The sequence below is a fragment of the Engraulis encrasicolus genome, unplaced genomic scaffold, assembly GCF_034702125.1.
Source record: "Engraulis encrasicolus isolate BLACKSEA-1 unplaced genomic scaffold, IST_EnEncr_1.0 scaffold_44_np1212, whole genome shotgun sequence".
Taxonomy (NCBI): Eukaryota; Metazoa; Chordata; class Actinopteri; order Clupeiformes; family Engraulidae; genus Engraulis; species Engraulis encrasicolus.
The window spans coordinates 98,941-116,882 of record NW_026945753.1 but is presented as its reverse complement, the minus strand read 5'-3'; the positions used below and the strand labels follow the sequence as shown (position 1 = coordinate 116,882).

General features: G+C 41.5%; 1 protein-coding gene across 1 annotated transcript; it reads left to right on the top strand.

Annotated features, from left to right (window-relative positions):
* The first annotated feature begins 6,296 nt into the window (after positions 1 to 6,296).
* LOC134444084 (butyrophilin subfamily 3 member A1-like) lies at positions 6,297 to 8,107 on the top strand. The gene is made up of 5 exons (XM_063193549.1): positions 6,297 to 6,353; positions 6,470 to 6,508; positions 6,920 to 6,983; positions 7,393 to 7,419; positions 7,566 to 8,107. The coding sequence occupies exons 1-5, from the start codon at positions 6,339 to 6,341 to the stop codon at positions 8,105 to 8,107; spliced, it is 687 nt and encodes a 228-aa protein (XP_063049619.1). The 5' UTR covers positions 6,297 to 6,338.
* Positions 8,108 to 17,942: the final 9,835 nt, after the last annotated feature.

Here is a 17,942-nt window from a genome sequence, read left to right as displayed (position 1 = left end):
ACATTGTGAACTTGTTTCCTCCTTTTTGATCATCGAGTGACTTCCATTTCACATTCTTATCATGTGTCTAGGACCACTGTGCCAAGATATCAACAATAAGGGATAATGTATTGTCCACACGTGACTATAGGAAAATATTTTCCCGCTTCGAAGGGAAATATTTTCCGATAGTCACGTGTGGACAATACATTATCCCGCTTATTATACGACTTTTGCCAACATTAGAAAGCATAAATAGTTAACCAGTAGTTTAAAATAACATGTTTATTGCCATTTTATAGCGTGCGCAAAGAAAGATAGTTCGTGGAACGCTCATAATTTAAAAAGGTTACCAAGCAACAGAGTTTGGCTACTTTCTAACTTGTTACAGCCACGTTGCGCTTCAAACTGTTTGCAGGCTGCCTCGTTCACTGCGCGATATCTTCATAACAGGAATATTTCTATCTAATCGGCGACAGTATTCCAGAAAAAAAGCATAGCAACCCAAGCACTGCTGTGCGCCCTGACCATCATTATCGATCCTGCTACAGGCAGAGAACTGTGCGCAGGACTGTTGGCTGAAGGAGGCAACTTCTACCCTACAGGCTACACCCTTAAAGCGATGGTCAAGTCAAGTCAAGTAGGTTTTATTGTCAATTTCTTTACATGCACTGGTCATACAAAGAATTTGAAATTACATTTCTTGCTTTCCCATACAGACATAGACTAATTAAGGTAAGGACATAGACAGTATAGACATAGACAGTACTTATACATGGACTTAAGACAGTATGGACATAGACAGTGCTCATACAGACATTTAAAGTGCAAGACTGGACAACAGAAGACTTGTAGAGGACATACATTAAGAGGTATTTGTTGTGTTTTTGTGCTTTTCCTAAAAAAAAGTCCTTTATAGCGTTCTGACATGGTAATAGTAGCATTTTGAAGAAAATAAATATAAAAAGGTCTGTCAAGTACACCAGCAGCAGTGTGTGTGTGTGTGTGTGTGTGTGTGTGTGTGTGTGTGTGTGTGTGTGTGTGTGTGTGTGTGTGTGTGTGTGTGTGTGTTGTGTGTGTGTATGTGTTTAGTGCAGGTAGAAGGTGCGGTGTGCGTCTTGTGTGTGTGTTCGTGTGTCTGTGTGTGTGTGTGTGTGTGTGTGTGTGTGTGTGTGTGTGTGTGTGTGTGTGTGTGTGTGTCAGTGTGTGTATGTTGGGTTTAGTGCAGAAAGTGCAGTGTGCTTGTGTGTGTGTGTGTGTGTGTGTGTGTGTGTGTGTGTATGTGTGTGTGTGTGTGTGTGTGTGTGTGTGTGTGTGTGTGTGTGCATGTTTTGAGTTAGTGCAGGTTGAAAGTTCAGTCACAAGTATAGTAGTGCAGGTGGAATGTTCAGTCGCGCAGATATGGTGGTGGGGGATGGGGGGGGGGGGTTGTCAGTGGCCTTGCTGGCTAGAGGCTGACAGTGGGGGGGGGGGGTTGTCAGTGGCCTTGCTGGCTAGAGGCTGACAGTGGAGGGAGAGTGGGTTGAGTGTTCAGCATCTTGATCGCTTGGTGCATTGTGCTGCTCGCCAGCCGGGTGGTACGGGAACGGAGGCGCCTGTACCTCTTTCCAGAGGGCAGGAGGCTGAACAGTTTGTGTGCAGGGTGGCTTGTGTCTTTGATGATCATCAGTGCTTTCCGGGTGAGGCGTGTGGTGTAAATGTCCTGCAGGGAGGGGAGTGGTACTCCAATGATCTTCTTCGCTGTGTTCACAACACGCTGGAGTGTCTTCCTGTTTTTCTCCGTGCAGCTTCCTCCCCACACTGTGATGCAGTTGGACACGACGCTCTCTATGGTTCCTCTGTAGAATGTTGTCATGATGGAGGGTGTAGCACTTGCCTTCTTTAGTTTGCGCAGGAAGTAGAGACGCTGATGGGCCTTCTTCGCCAGTGATGTAGTGTTGGTGGTCCAAGAGAGGTCGTCGCTGATGTGCACTCCAAGGAACTTGGTGCTGCTCACTCTCTCCACAGCATCGCCGTCGATGGTCAGTGGTGGCAGTTGTTTTTGGACCCTTTGGAAGTTGACAACAATCTCCTTGGTCTTGTTGACATTCAGCAGGAGGTTGTTGTCTTTGCACCATCTGGCCAGCAGGTCTACTTCTTCTCTGTAGTGGGTCTCATCGCCCTTGGTGATGAGGCCCACCAGTGTTGTATCATCCGCAAACTTCACTAGATGGTTAGTGCTGTGGGTCGTTGTGCAGTCGTGTGTCAGCAGCGTGAACAGCAGGGGGCTGAGAACACAGCCTTGCGGAGCCCCCGTGCTCAGGGTCAGGGTGCTCGAGGTGTTGTTCCCTACCCGTACTGCTTGTGGTCTTTGCATCAGGAAGTCCAGCAGCCAGTTGCAGAGGGAGGTGCTGAAACCTAGTTTGTCCAGTTTTCTGATGAGTTGTTGTGGTATTATGGTATTGAATGCTGAACTGAAGTCAATGAACAGCATTCTCACATATGAGTCTTTATTGTCCAAGTGGGTGAGGGCTGGATGGAGGGCAGAGCAAATTGCATCCTCCGTGGATCGCTTGGCTCGGTATGCGAACTGGTAGGGGTCTAGGGTGGGGGGTAGGGTGGCTTTGATGTGTGACAGGACTAGCCGTTCGAAGCACTTCATGATTATGGGCGTCAGTGCTACAGGACGGTAGTCATTGAAGCATGATGGTGATGATTTCTTCGGCACAGGTATGATGGTAGCAGCTTTGAAAAGTGATGGGATGACTGCTTGCTCCAGAGAGATGTTAAAGATGTCTGTGAAGACATCCTTCAGCTCTTCTGCACAATCCTTCAACACTCGGCCTGGTATGTTGTCTGGGCCAGCTGCTTTGCGTGGGTTGATGGTGGCCAGTGTCCTCTTAACACTGGCAGAGGACAGGTAAAGGGGTTGATCATGGGGGGGAGGGGGAGTTTTCTGTGGGTGAGTGTCATTTTGTGCTTCAAAGCGGGCAAAGAAACTATTCAGATCGTTTAGCAGAGAGGTGTTGTTGTCACAGCTTCGTGGTGCAGGCTTATAGTCCGTGATGGCCTGTATGCCCTGCCACAGGCTCTGTGCATCTCTGCTGTCTTTGAAGTGTGTTGTTATTTTGTCTGAGTATTCCTTTTTTGCTTTCCTGATGCCCTGGGACAGGTTAGCCCTTGCTGTCTTTAGGCCAGCTACGTCTCCTGCTCTGAAGGCTTTGTCTCTGGCCCTCAGCAGTCGGTGAACGTCTCCTGTGAACCATGGCTTCTGGTTGGCCCTGGTAGTGATGTGTTTTATTTCTGTAACATCATCGATGCATTTTGTGATGTAGGAGGTCACGGTGTCTGTGTACTCCTCAATGTCAATGTGATTGCTGTGGGTGGCAGTTGTTTTGAAAATGTCCCAGTCTGTGGTTTCAAAGCAGTCCTGAAGTCGTGAGATGGCTCCCTCAGGCCATTTTCTCACCTCCTTCAGAACTGGTTTGGTGAGTTTTGCCTTTTGTCTGTAAGCTGGCAGTAGCAGAATTGTCGTGTGGTCTGATGATCCAATGTGGGGGATGGGCTTTGCCTTGTATGCTCTCTTCTGATTTGTGTAAAGGAGTAGAATTCGGAGTAGAATCACCCTAATGCCATTTGAACCGTGACACCCATCCACCTTTACACCCGAAGTGTTTTCTGCCGCAGGCTTACATCAACAGAGTTGCCGTGTTATTCGATGTTTATTCCGGATAGCTTGACTCAAGCGCATATGGATCCTGGGCACCGTCTCCAAACTTTCCCCACAAAAATAACATGTCATGACACCAAACTTCTACAGTATAACAAATGTGGTTTGTACTCACAAAAAGATGAATTTGAAACTTTGTACATAGTCCAGGAGTTTATTAGTAACAACACACGAGACGATTAGCTTTTCTGCTGCTAAACATCCGTCGACGTCACTTCCTCCAGCTGGGACTGTCCACAGCACGGCAGTTCATGGAAACTTTCTTTATTGTAAGGTTTGTGTTTTAGTCCACAGCCAGGATATATGCACTATTTATTAAACGTGGTAAAATTTAAATCCGAAGTGGTTAATTTCTAGTTGTAGCGCAAGCTGTCTTTTTGAGTTTTCCGCCTTCCGGACTCACGTGCATTTGTTTCCATCAACAAAGTCCCAGCTGGAGGAAGTGACGTCGACGGATGTTTAGCAGCAGAAAAGCTAATCGTCTCGTGTGTTGTTACTAATAAACTCCTGGACTATGTACAAAGTTTCAAATTCATCTTTTTGTGAGTACAAACCACATTTGTTATACTGTAGAAGTTTGGTGTCATGACATGTTATTTTTGTGGGGAAAGTTTGGAGACGGTGCCCAGGATCCATATGCGCTTGAGTCAAGCTATCCGGAATAAACATCGAATAACACGGCAACTCTGTTGATGTAAGCATGCGGCAGAAAACACTTCGGGTGTAAAGGTGGATGGGTGTCACGGTTCAAATGGCATTAGGGTGATTCTACTCCGAACCATCGCTTTAAGGAAACTGTCAACGAACTCCTCACTTGTAAAAAAAAAAAAAGAAAAGAAATAAAAACACTAGTGTTAATAAAAGATGTCACGACAGCGGCCGGCGGACAGAGACATTTTGCTTTCTTGGAACGGCAACACTTGGACATGAGATGTTGCTGATGAATCCTAATGGGCTACCACTCTGCCTTTTTTTGTATTAACTTTGTCAGGATGACATAACTGTTAAAATGAATCGCTGAATGAGACTTCTAGTGTTGTTGCAATTCGTCTTGAGACGTTTGAGAAGTGGTTGGTTACCGGAGCATCAGTGGGCCACCAGCAGCGTGCGTTAATCGCGCTGCTGCCATACTGCTAAAAATCAGAAGGCAAGCCATATCAGTGAAGATATGACTGATCTACTTGCGGAATGATCTCTGAAGTGACCAAACTCGTTGCAAGTCGCAGCGGGTATTATTAAGTGGGCATTAAAGAAAAGTAGTGACCAACGAACGTTGGGTCCGCCCATTGAAAGTGAATGGGAGCTCTTGCACCATTCTAGAGTATAATAATAAGGGGCAATAATAGAGGAAATGCTACCTGGAGGCCCTCAGAATGTGGCTATCACAGGGGTGACCTATCTATTTATATAATATACTATATTTTGATATTATTATACATTTTTATATTATCAATATTTTAGGTCTGCTGACCAAGGCCTGCCCCAAGACACAAAATATAAAAACTGTAGTTTGAAAATCACAACAGGAATTAAAATTAATGTTTAGTATCTCATGGATCCTCTCAGATCCATAAATGACCCCACAGGTGTTTTGATTATAATTCCCATATAGATGGGCCAATCCTCAAAAAATGGATTCACAACATGCACACACATACAGTATATCACAAAAGTGAATACACCCCTCTCAGTTTTGCAGATTTGTGAGTATATCTTTTCATAGGAAAGCATTACAGAAATGTCACTTTGACACAATGATTAGTGACCTTTTAACAACTTATTTAGCCACTTAAATGTCTTGTTCAAAGGGACTTATTCACTTTTGTGATATACTGTATGTGTTGACAAACTCCTCGAAGGACAAGTTTTTCTGATGAAAACTGCAGAAATGTCGTACAAATATATGTGTCCGGGGTAATAAATGACCCCACTCAGTCGCTTTAGGGTTAATGAGGTTTGGATGTGATCGTTCTGTTGTTTGTTTTTGACTGTGGTTTGAATGTTTGCAAAGCATAGTGCAAGGTATGTCACGTGTCCTTTCATCTCTCTGAGGGCGGGCGGGCGGGAACATTGTTGCTGTACTCCAACGTCTGCAAGTGAAGTGGTTAGTGTTGTTTTTCTGCTTTGAGCTACAGGGGCAGACACAGTGTACATACAATTCTTAACCTTTATGGGTTTTTATATGACATTCTTTTCCTGGAATTATTTTTTCCTATCCTGCATAGAAGACAGATGAATGGAGGGAAGGACATGGCTATGTCAAAGCGCAGTGAGTTCATTGTGACTGATCAAGTGCAGAATTAAAAATTCACATTGAAACTTGAAGACAAAATGTTTTTTGGCGAAACAACTCACTGCTATGTTATTTAATTACAAACAAATGTGTTTGTCAAGATTTAACCCTTGTAATGTGTTCAGTGTGAAGGAATGATAACGGGTGCTATTTTTTTTATCAAGCTAAAAGCTGAAAAAGGGATCAAGATGATGTGAACACCTTACAAGGGTTAAACTACTGACTCCTTTGTATGTTATGTATTGTATTGCAGAAACAATTGTAGTGACGCAGAGTTGTGGAAACTTCAATATTTTTGAAAATAAACAACACACTCCTCAACAAACATGCAGCTCAGAACCTTTTCTCAAGCCAAGAATGACTTTGCAAGAGGTAGTTTTGCATGCAACACCTTACATTTTTTTCACACACATTTTTGATTATGAATTCAAATAATATGTAGTAATGTATTATCATTACACATGATTTATTTTGCTGTTTTGTCATAGGTGATTGCTGTGTGTAAGCAACTTCTTTTGCAGTCAAAGGTATGCATAAAAAGAACAATGTTCTAGGAAGAACAGGGCAGACTACTTAACCTTGTTAGAAATATCTGGGTGCTGGCATGCTGACAACTTGGTTGTATTACATGTAGGCCTACTTCTCTCCCTTTGTTCAATTATGAGGAACTAAACAGTTGTGTTTCTCTGCAGAGGCAATATAATACCCAGCTGACAAATGCTTCCCCTTGCGTGTTTGTGAAAACATTCGGTCTGATCTCAAATAGGCAGGAATGATTAATATGACGTGGTGCACAGGCTGTTGTAGGCTATTGTATTTACGTAAGACTAGTGAAATGTGTGTGTGTGTGTGTGTGTGTGTGTGTGTGTGTGTGTGTGTGTGTGTGTGTGTTACTTAAGTATTTCCCATCTCACACCCAGCATCCAATGCCTGTTTAGGTCCGGAAAGGGTTAGCAGTGGCGCCAGAGATAACTCAGCCCTTACAAACTGCCAGAACATCAGGTTAGTCCAGGTGTGTGTGTGTGTGTGTGTGTGTGTGTGTGTGTGTGTGTGTGTGTGTGTGTGTGTGTGTGTGTGTGTGTGTGTGTGTGTGTGTGTTGGGCATGCGTGTGTGGTTGGTTGTGTGCGTGCAAAGCCAGCTTGGCTGTCAAATGCTATAAAGATCTTATTTAGATTGGCTCTATTTCAAGTTTCTGCTCATGTCACGGTTCTGTTCTTATCTCTATCCCAATTTTGTTTCTCTTTCATTTCTTTGGAGACACACAACACACTCCTTTAGGTTTTCACATTATTTCTGCATGAGTGCATTGGGTCTATGTCATACGTTTGTTGTCATTCTGATATTGTAACTACGTGTACATACAGTATATGTTCAACCATGGTAACACTCAGCATCTATGTCTCTGTTTAGGATTACCCTCCCTCACAACACTATCAGGTAAGAGAGGTAATTTTGCATACTGTGGTAGTTATAGCCTGTTTGAAAATCCCAATGCAAATCCATAGCTTGCCTATCTTCTTATACAACCTCTCTTGGTTGGTAGGTTCACTCACACACAGCATTCTATTTTCTCATCCTCACAGATAAAATCACCCTCGACACGAAGACAGCAAATCCTTTCCTCAGAATCTCTAATGATCAAAGGCGACTCAGATCATACACGTACGAGGAAAGCCAGATTCTCATGAAAACTGATTGGTTTGAGCGAGCCAGTGAGAAGTATGACGGCTGGCTTTGTATCCGAGGAGTGCAGGGCTTCAGTTCAGGGCAGCATTACTGGGAGGTAGATATCAGGGGGATTCGTGATTGGAGGATTGGGGTGATGAGAGAGTCTGCACCTAAACGTGGCTTTGCCAAACTCAACACCTCATCAGGATACTGGACCCTGAGGCTGCAGCTTGGTAACCTTGTGGCACTCACTGAGCCGGCTACCAAGTTAAACATCTCCCTGCCCAGCAGAGTAGGGGTGTGTCTGGATATGCAGGCCGGAGAGGTCACATTTTATGCCATAGATAAGAAGATGAGGCGTGAGATTTATAGATTCAAGGCAGACTTCAGTAACTCAGAGAAAGTTTACCCAGTCTTTGGGACTGTGGACACCAAAAAAGAGATGGTCATAATATAGAAACTTGATACATTGCTGTCTTTGCAGAAATGTTTTATTGTCAGTCTCCTGCAATGTACACAAATCTCTTATGTAAAGAAAAATGTAGCACGATACTAGTAGAATCTCTCAAAAATACCATGATGAAGCCTGAAGGGTTTAATGCATTAACCCAAGCACAAAAAGGATCTTTTGTGTTGTGCAAAGCTTAGCTTTTGTGTCATACAAGAGCCATGTGTAAGTCGTGAGGACAAAGTCATCTTCTACAGTCTGCATTATTATGAACCATGGTATCTGGGCCTGTTTAATAGAGAAAAACATAATAATCATTTCTTTAACAGCTCAATATAATGTTCCTTATCACCACTACTGTAGCCTACTAAGCCATATTAATTTCTGAAAACTAGGCTATTACTGTATATGTATTGCTGATAAACTGATTACCAACAAAAATAACTTATACAAAAAGTACATAAAAAATCCAACTGAAGAAAATAAAGCAAAATTTACCCAATACAGAAATAAACTTACACATACAATCAGAAAGGCCAAACAAAAACACTACACAGAACTATTAAACAAAACACAAGGTGATGTTAAAAAAACATGGCAGGTGCTAAACAGAGTGCTGGGTAAAGGCCCGAAAAAATCTGTATTACCAGATGCCTCACTGCTCCCTGGAAATTCAACATCTGATGATACAGGCCTGGCAGAGGTACTCAACACACACTTCATTTCCACTGGAGAAAATCTTGCACAGGTCATCAATAATCCATCACATTTCACGTACAGACACTTCCTAAAAAATAGCCATTCTCAGTCTTTCTACATTATGCCAACAAACAGTATGGAAGTGTATGAAACAATCAGACGCACAAAAAGCTCACGTTCCTCAGGCACCGACGGTATATGTAACACCACACTCAAAGCCATAGCCAATGAAATTGCTGGTCCATTAGCGCATTGCATCAATCTGTCACTATCCTGGGGATCTGTTCCTAAACAGGCTAAAATAGCTAAAATTACACCTATACACAAATCTGGAGACAACAACGATCTAAATAACTACAGACCAATTTCCATACTACCCTCCCTCTCAAAAATATATGAAAAAATAGTGCACACTAGATTATATAAATACATAGAAAAGTACAATATCCTGGACACATCACAATATGGCTTCAGAAAAAACAGAACCACAGACATGGCTGTACTAGACCTGATAGAAAAAGTAAATGACGCATTTGAAAAAGGGGAAATTGCAATCGGTGTCTTCTTAGACCTATCCAAAGCATTTGATACAATAAACCTTAACATACTACTGGACAAACTCAGCTTCTATGGCATTAGAGGAATCGCGTTGAAATGGTTCAATAGCTACCTGTATGGGAGAAAGCAGTATGTGAGTATAAAAGGATCTAACTCCACTGAACAAATCACAAAACATGGGGTTCCACAAGGATCCATACTGGGACCATTACTATACATAATATATATGAATGACTTTACCAACTGCACAGACACCCTCAAGAAAGTACTATTTGCAGACGATACAAACCTGCTTCATTCACACCATGACCCATCAGAGCTTGAAACAATAACAAACACAGAGATTGAAAAAGTTAATATATGGCTGAAATGTAACAAACTATCATTAAACACCAAAAAAACCAACTTCATAATATTTAGATCAAATAAAAACAGAAAACAAACAGAAAACGTATGCCTGAACATTGACGGCCACAATATAAATAGAGTAGAACACACAAAATTCCTTGGGATTCACATAGATGAAAAACTAAACTTTAAACACCACACTGATCTACTGACAAAAAAGCTATCCATGTACTCTGGCTTGTTCTACAAACTACGATATCACCTACCAAGCTCAGCACTACTCATCCTTTACAGATCACTCTTTGAACCACATCTACATTACTGCAATATTATATGGTGTAACACCTACCCAAGCTACCTACACAAACTTCAATGCCTACAAAAGAAAGTTATCCGAACCATCTTCTGGTCACATTCAAGAAGTCATACAGCACCCCTTTTTAAAGCAGCCAGAATACTGAAACTTGAGGATCTAAACACCTTTCTCAATGCTGTCACAATTCATCAAGTCATAAATAAACTCAACCACTGCTTATGTGAACTCATCCCTGTCTGTAGACCCCTGCACCGGTATGGCACCAGAGAAAAAAGGCTTTACTGGGGCAAGAAAAGAAAACTAAAAACCACAGGTCTTAGCGTTGCCTGCAGGGGCTTCCAAATATGGAACCAACTAGAGGAAGAGGTGAAGTTGTGTGAATCACTAAAAAAATTTAAAAGAGAAATGAAAAAAATGCTATTGTGTAAATATACCTCATAGATGCTAATTGCCTTGAGATATGAAAAAGGCCCACCCTGTAAAATGAACTGTAAAATGAACTGTAACTCGTAAGCGAAACACATAGCCCTTCAACCTGTCTGTGTGAGGTGTGTGTGGGGGGAGGGGGGGGGGGGTCACCTATATCACTTTGTGACTGTTGGGGGTGGGGGGGTTGCGTGAGTGAGGTGGGATTTATGTGAGGCCAAGTCACATGGAGTGCTGATCTAAATGTCGTTTTTTTAGTTCAAACTCATAACTTTTCTTTTCTTTTTTCTTCTTTTTTTCTTCTTTTACTCTGTTTCTCTTTTAGTCTCTTTCTTTATTCTCTGTTTTTTTGTCTTTTGGGTTTCCCCGCGACAAGCAGCCAAGAGCGGCTTTTTGGGGTTTTTTTACCTTTCAATATCAATGTTAAAAATAATGATCTGTACATATTTCCTGAAAAGATATTGAATAAAAAAAGTATCCTATCCTATCCTATTGCATTTTTTAAAAGAAACATTTCTGTGTGGAGGAATCTGTTTGCCTATTGTGTGTATATAATTCAGCTTTAAATAAAAAAAAATAAAAAAAACTTTCTGGAAAAAAACACATCTCAAGTTTGCTTGTCAGGTTCATCTGATTGGCTCAGGAAGCTGTGTGTTGCGTGCGAAGATGTATGCATCGCAGCAGTATTGTGCATGTTCATCATCTAATCATGAGAATCTGAATATTAGGCACAGCTGTGAAGGAGTAAATATGCTGCAAAACAGCTTCAGTTGAGTTATGCTGATCTAAGAAGTAAAGTGTATGCATGCTCAGCATATAGGTTTTGCTTTGGCAATAAACAAAGTTCTGATGAAATGCTGTGAAACAATGTCTGTTGCTTACAGTTATGGACAGCCACACACACCCCAAATAGCTGACAGCATAAGCATAGTTGCAAACACAACCGCATACAAATAGACATGCACACAGGCCAGCGAAACTGACATGAAGCCTGTGGTGGAACACTTGCAAACAGGGCCCCAGGGCAAGACAATGATCTGTCTCTCCATATAGCCTGCCAAGGGCCCTCACCAGAAATAGCCTGCCAAGGGCCCTCACCTTTCCCCCCTATAGCTCCACATATAAAATACACACAGCTCACACATGCATGCAGTGCTCAACGGCTTGCAAAAGATTGTTATCATTATGAGGAAGACACACACACACACACACACACACACACACACACACACACACACACACACACACACACACACACACACACACACACACACACACACACACACACACACACACACAGACACACACACACACACGCGCGGAAAGATTTATTTCCTTCAATGCAGTGGGCAAGAATTATCACCTGTAGTAGTGGACTCACATTAATGTGTGAACAGCACATTCAGTTTCGAAGAAATCCAGAACATGTGATTGAGAGATCTGAACTGATACACCTGGCTGTTCAACAGGTATCGGTAAGGCATGACAAACGTCAGAGATATGAGGGGACTCCAATACTGACAATTTTATTCTATGTTAGCTATGGCAAGTGGTTAAGGAGCTTAAGATCACAGGGTTGAGGTTTGCCCACAGAATGTTTTGACTGCGCAAAGCTGAATTTTACAGGTATGCAGCTTCAGCTTTCAGGTGTGTGGGCGTAAGTATCTAGATTGTGTGATACATGCATGACTTTGAGAACCAAAAGTGGACAGTCCCCAGGAAGTCCTACAGCTGTGTTTTGGATTTATTTACTTTTGAACATTTTTCCCCCGGGTATCTCTGTCTCTCTGTCTCTGTCTCTCTCTCTCTCTCTCTCTCTCTCTCTCTCTCTCTCTCTCTCTCTCTCTCTCTCTCTCTCTCTCTCTCTCTCTCTCTCTCTCTCTCTTTCTCTCTCTCTCTCTCTCTCTCTCTCTCTCTCTCTCTCTCCCTCCCCTCACTCTGTCACTCTATCTCTCCTTATCTCTCTCTCTGAGCACACTGTATGTTAAACCAAGTGGTGATAGAGTGTTTTGTTGAACCACAGCAAGTAGCAATACGTGAGAACTTTATTAGGTTGCCCTTGCAGTGTCAAAGGTTCTGTGTTTGTCATGAATGCATCTATGAACGCATATACTAACCTTTTGAAAACCCACACGTACTGTATTTGGATGTACATTTTAAGACAGTGGAACCTTCCAACCCACAGATGCTGCTTGCTTTCTTTCGCTTTCTCTCGCTCTCTCCCACACTATTATAACCACTTGCCTCAGAATGGAAACAACAAAAAATTGTTTATTTAAAGATGCATCTCAAAAGTCCGAAAATAGAGCTAGGCAAGTTGAGCAGTGCATTTTAATCCTGTTAGGTGTAGCCTACTGCATTAGAAGAGGCAAGAGAAGGGAGGGAGAGACAGAGAAAGTAACAGGCAGACCCACCGTGGCCAAATCACGATGCATACACCAAACGGCCCGGACGTCCACTTAACATCCACTTCACGTGTCCGTTATCTGTCCGAAACGGTTAGAATACTTGAAAACAGATCACACAGGAGCGCGGTGTAAGCCCTTTGCATGTCCGTCCCGATCGGACATGTCCGCGTTGCTCCTTCAAAATAGAACTTCAGTCTATTTTCCTGCACGGACGTCCGTGTTCAATGAGCAGCTCCAGTTGAGGAGCCAAACACAAGTGCATGTACAAAAAACATATCAATTCCCCATAGTTGGTCCTTAAAAGGCCATGGCCAGTCTCTAAAGATTTTGGAACAGCTCCAACGGCAGACACATATAGGCCCAACATGCGAGGTCAGCGCCTCATCCAGTGTTCACCCGGTCCTCATGTGTCTCTCCCCACGTAGTTCTCTCTAGAGTCCTTGGGTGCGTTCCAGTATGTGACCTTGCCTCCTCCACTTGTGCTTGTGGCCTCGTACCAGGAAGTAATACGTCATGATGACATCACTGACAACAGCATTATATTTCAATATCTCGCAACAGCTCAATTGTGAAGTCATTTCCTCATTTGCAAACTGGATGGAGAATGAAAAACAATACCCCAAAAGTTGTTGTGATTAGGCTGAGAGATGGGAAACTTTATTGTTTTCTCCACAGAGGAGGGGCCAGGAAGCAGGGCAAGGCAACAAGCACAAGTGGAGGACGCAAGGTTACATATTGGAACGCACTCCTTTTGAGGACCTATGACCTTTAATATGCCCAGGGACCCAGATATTAGCCCACACCTATATGTGGTGCGGATGTGTCAGTGTGCTGTCTATTTCCAATGCAATGCCTATGTCAATTTTCTTCTTGGAGCAGGCGTCACTCTTAATTATTATTTAACCCTATTCAGACTGGGCTGTATTTGCATTCCTGGAACTTTGGGGAGATGATCTACATATGGACATCTATAACTGACATCATTTTTGTGTCATTATCTGGTATTATGACGTCATTATGACATCATCTGATTATAATGCCTAAAATATTGCCATAATGTATTTTCCATCAAATTTAGGTAATGCACTTACATTTTAATGATTATATGCTTCAGACCACTTTAATGCTCACAAAGTTGTCTGATGCTAATGGAAATAACAAAAAAATATGAAAAAGGAACAATAATGAGACTTAGATTAGTGATTTTTGGTCAGACATACCTGTCAGAAAACCGTTGCCATGGCAACGGAAAAAAATATAAACATTATCTTTTGGTACTAAACTGTAGCCAACAAAATTTTAGGAAAAGTCACCAAGTTTCGTAGTCATAGCTTAAGTCGTTAAGGAATTATACGACATCAAAGTTGGTGCGGGCACTTTTAGCCTGAAGTGCACACTGAAGAAGGCACACGCCGAAACACGTCTGTGAATAAAAGACACTACTGTGCAAAGTGCGGCCTCCTTCTTGAAACAATGCAATACCTCAATGGATTTGTACTGTACGTATTCATGCCCTAACCTGAAGCTGGCCAGAGATGCCCAAATCTTTTTCCCTATGTTGTTCCATAGGTTGTACAAAAATCCTTCAGACATACTGTACAGTGTGCAGTCACAGGTCTAAGAACTGTTACCATATTTAGGCGATAGTGTGAGCGCGTCTTCTCCACTTTTGAAGCATGCAATAGGGACCCATAAGCATTACCATTCTAATCCAGATCCTTGGACTGTACTTCCTATAAGATGAGGAGGAGATGTAAAAGTCTATGATAGGTAGATATGAACGGTAAGTAACACTTCACTTAAAGCCCATATCTATAGTGCATTATGAGTGCATGAGTGCCTATGAGTTAAAATTGGGAAGGCGCTTACATATGTGAGTCAATGGCATGTAAGGAAATACGTTTGGCAATGTAAAGTATTTTAATATATTTTAACCCTCCTGTTACCCTCAAATTTTGGAACATCCGTGATCCTTGGGGTCAATTTGACCCCAACCACTTAAATGTCTACAAAATCAGTATGAAACAACACTTTGGCACATGTTTATGTCTCAGATATGTATTATTGCTCTGTTGGTGACATAAAAAGTCCTTTCAATATATCCTAGCACCCCCACACATAGCCTACACACCAAAAAACTTAATCCATGACTAGGCAAAAATTAGAAAAAAATAGCAATAAAATGTCATTAATTGGTCTAAAAACAGATGGACACATATTATTTTAATTTTATTGGCTCCATATACTCCCTAAATATGAATTTCTATAACTTATAACATTTAAAAAGAAAAAAACAAATTTGATTATCAAGGATATTATCTATCTATTACCATATCGGTCAATTTGACCCTAAAAGAAATATAGAGAAATAGACATATTTACAAACATTCAGAAGGTTTTTTAAGTCCAACATTCATTTTTTAATGTTTGAATGTGTATTTATAGCACAAGTATAATAGTTAGGTAAGAACATGGATACATTGCCAACCAAGAGTTTCAGGAACAACATAGAAAATCATTGTTTTCTACATTGTTTCTACGCTTGAATTAGTGTGCACATAAGGAAAAATGGTTTGCATGTGCTCCTTGTAGACATATTACATGGTCATGGTTGTGGGGTAATGTTTGAAGGAACAGGGCTAGCAACTTGTATGTTTACTTAGGGGTGGGCGATATGGCCAAAAATGTATACCTCGGTATAATTTTAGTCACGGTATATATCACGATATATATCACGGTATTGTACATTTGTTTAAAATTGAAGCGTTGCAAAATGACCAAAAAAACCCACATTTTTTTTAACCTTTGCATTTGATTTTTGGAAATGACACAATGTCCTTTCATATATGTGTGAATTCTTGCCATTACATTTTTTTAAAAAACAAGCAAAAACTAGCCTATGTAAAATGCATTTTGCAATGCAATGCAATGCTCCCCAATAGAACACTGTCAATATCACCAAGTGTCGAAGGGGTTAAACTACGGTAGAGAAGGGGAAAAGGGAGGGGTGTCAACCTGAACACATTGAGAGTAAATAGAACTGAACGTGGATTGTATCAACTACATCTTTCATTGCACCTTTTTTCTATTTATGGAGTTGTTTATGGTAATTTTGAAATGTGTGCTTGCATCTGTGATTATGCCAAGCATAATGGTTTAAGCTGTCATTGTTAAAGTTTAGAAAAACGAACTTTCACATGAGGCAGTTAGCAATGCATTGCAGAACTAATGCATTTGAATGACAATGGCAGCTTTCACTGCACCAGCGGTTAGCGTGCTAACGTTAGCGAAATCGCTAATGCCACATTTTAAACAGTGAACAGTCATTTTAGTTACTAACACCCAGTCAGATATCATGAATGGTATTATCTCAACTGGAAACAGTAACATACAGCTGTTACGGCTGGCGCAATGTATTAAATGTAAGGCAACCAATGTTAGCACAAATAAGCACATTTTGTCAGACACCAGCATAGACATGAATGACTTGGGCTGTTAGCTAGTTAGCTTGCATTTCGTGCCCAGTAAATTGTGGAGTCCAGAATCGAAATGTGTTGCCATCACATACCATTTCAAACAATAGTTCACTACACTAACCATACATTTTACACTTGAAGCTTATTCAAAGGAAATGATTGTGCTGTTTCTCTACAACCACATTGCTACAACTTGAGTTGAGCAGTCAGTCGGGTGGATGTTCAAAACGCTGTCTATACTGCCATCTGCAGGATGCAATGCGCTATGGCGGTAGAGCGGTATGGACAAAATCCATACCTTGGGGGGAAAAATACCTTTTACGATAGTATACCGTCCATACCGCCCACCCCTAGGTTTACTTCTATTCACTATGTATGCCCACTGGGGAACTTGTGGTATGGGTATGGATGTCAATGTGTATGTCCTTCACAAAAGTTACAGCTGTTGCTGTTCCTGCCTTCTCTATGTCAGGTAGCACCAGTTTATAACCAAGGCTGCAGACAAAGATGTCAATTTGGAACACAATACTGAAATGAGCAGAAGAATAGCACCATTATATATCTCAACATAGCAAACAACTTTGAGATCGTCTCCATCTAAAGAAGTACAATGGCTTGTCACCATCAGAACAGTCCATTTCAATATTTGGATCACAATCATAACGCTTCTCTTCAAATATACCATCACTTATAATTATGTATGCTGGGCACAGAACAGCATGCACGGCAATGCTGACTATATGTGACCCTTCTTATACTAGTGTTTGTGTGTAGTGGGAGGGTGCAAAAGTAGCTCCCAGGGTACAGGAATGGGGGGAGGGGTGTTGCTGTGGTGGGTGCGATGATGGTGCTTTGGGTACAACAAGGTTCTGTTGGTGTATTTTGTCAAAATGTCAATGCTGTATTAGCCACCAATGTCCAAAATGTTGCCGTGAATTACTTTTAGGCCTCACCCATATCAATAGCATTTTAGTTATCAGGGCCCAAACAAAAGCAAAACGTTCAGAAGAAACATGGCTGAATAGCTTATTTTCATGTATTTCACATTATTTAAACAGATTTTAACATTTATTTGCAAAATATGAATGTTCCATTTATGTTTTATACACTTGAAACAATTGGGGTCAAATTGACCCCAAGGAACACGGATGTAACCTAAATGTGTACAGCATTTAGGGAAAACATTTTTGCTGAAATTTCACTTTTTTCACATTCATCCCATCTATTTAGGAAAAGTCATCAAAGATGAGGCAGAAGAAATATGTACTTCATGTATTTTTCAGGTGTTAAACATTGAAAGGGGTCAAATAGACCCCAAGGATAACAGGAGGGTTAAGCAGAGACAGTATGCATGTATCTCATACGTGCACCCAAACACACAATGTTCGTTCACATGCTTTTGGGGAGGAAATGAAAACAGCTTGCAAAGCATAGTTTGTGGTTGCTGTGGAACTGTGTATGTGCTATCTGCTATGTGTATGTGGTGGTGTGATGTGCTCAGAAACAATTTGATTAGCCTACTTTCATTTTCAGAAAAGATGTAGGAATGGCGTGGTGGGAGAGTCCAGAAATTGTGTGCAAATTGCTACCCCAATTATTCCACTTTGCACAAT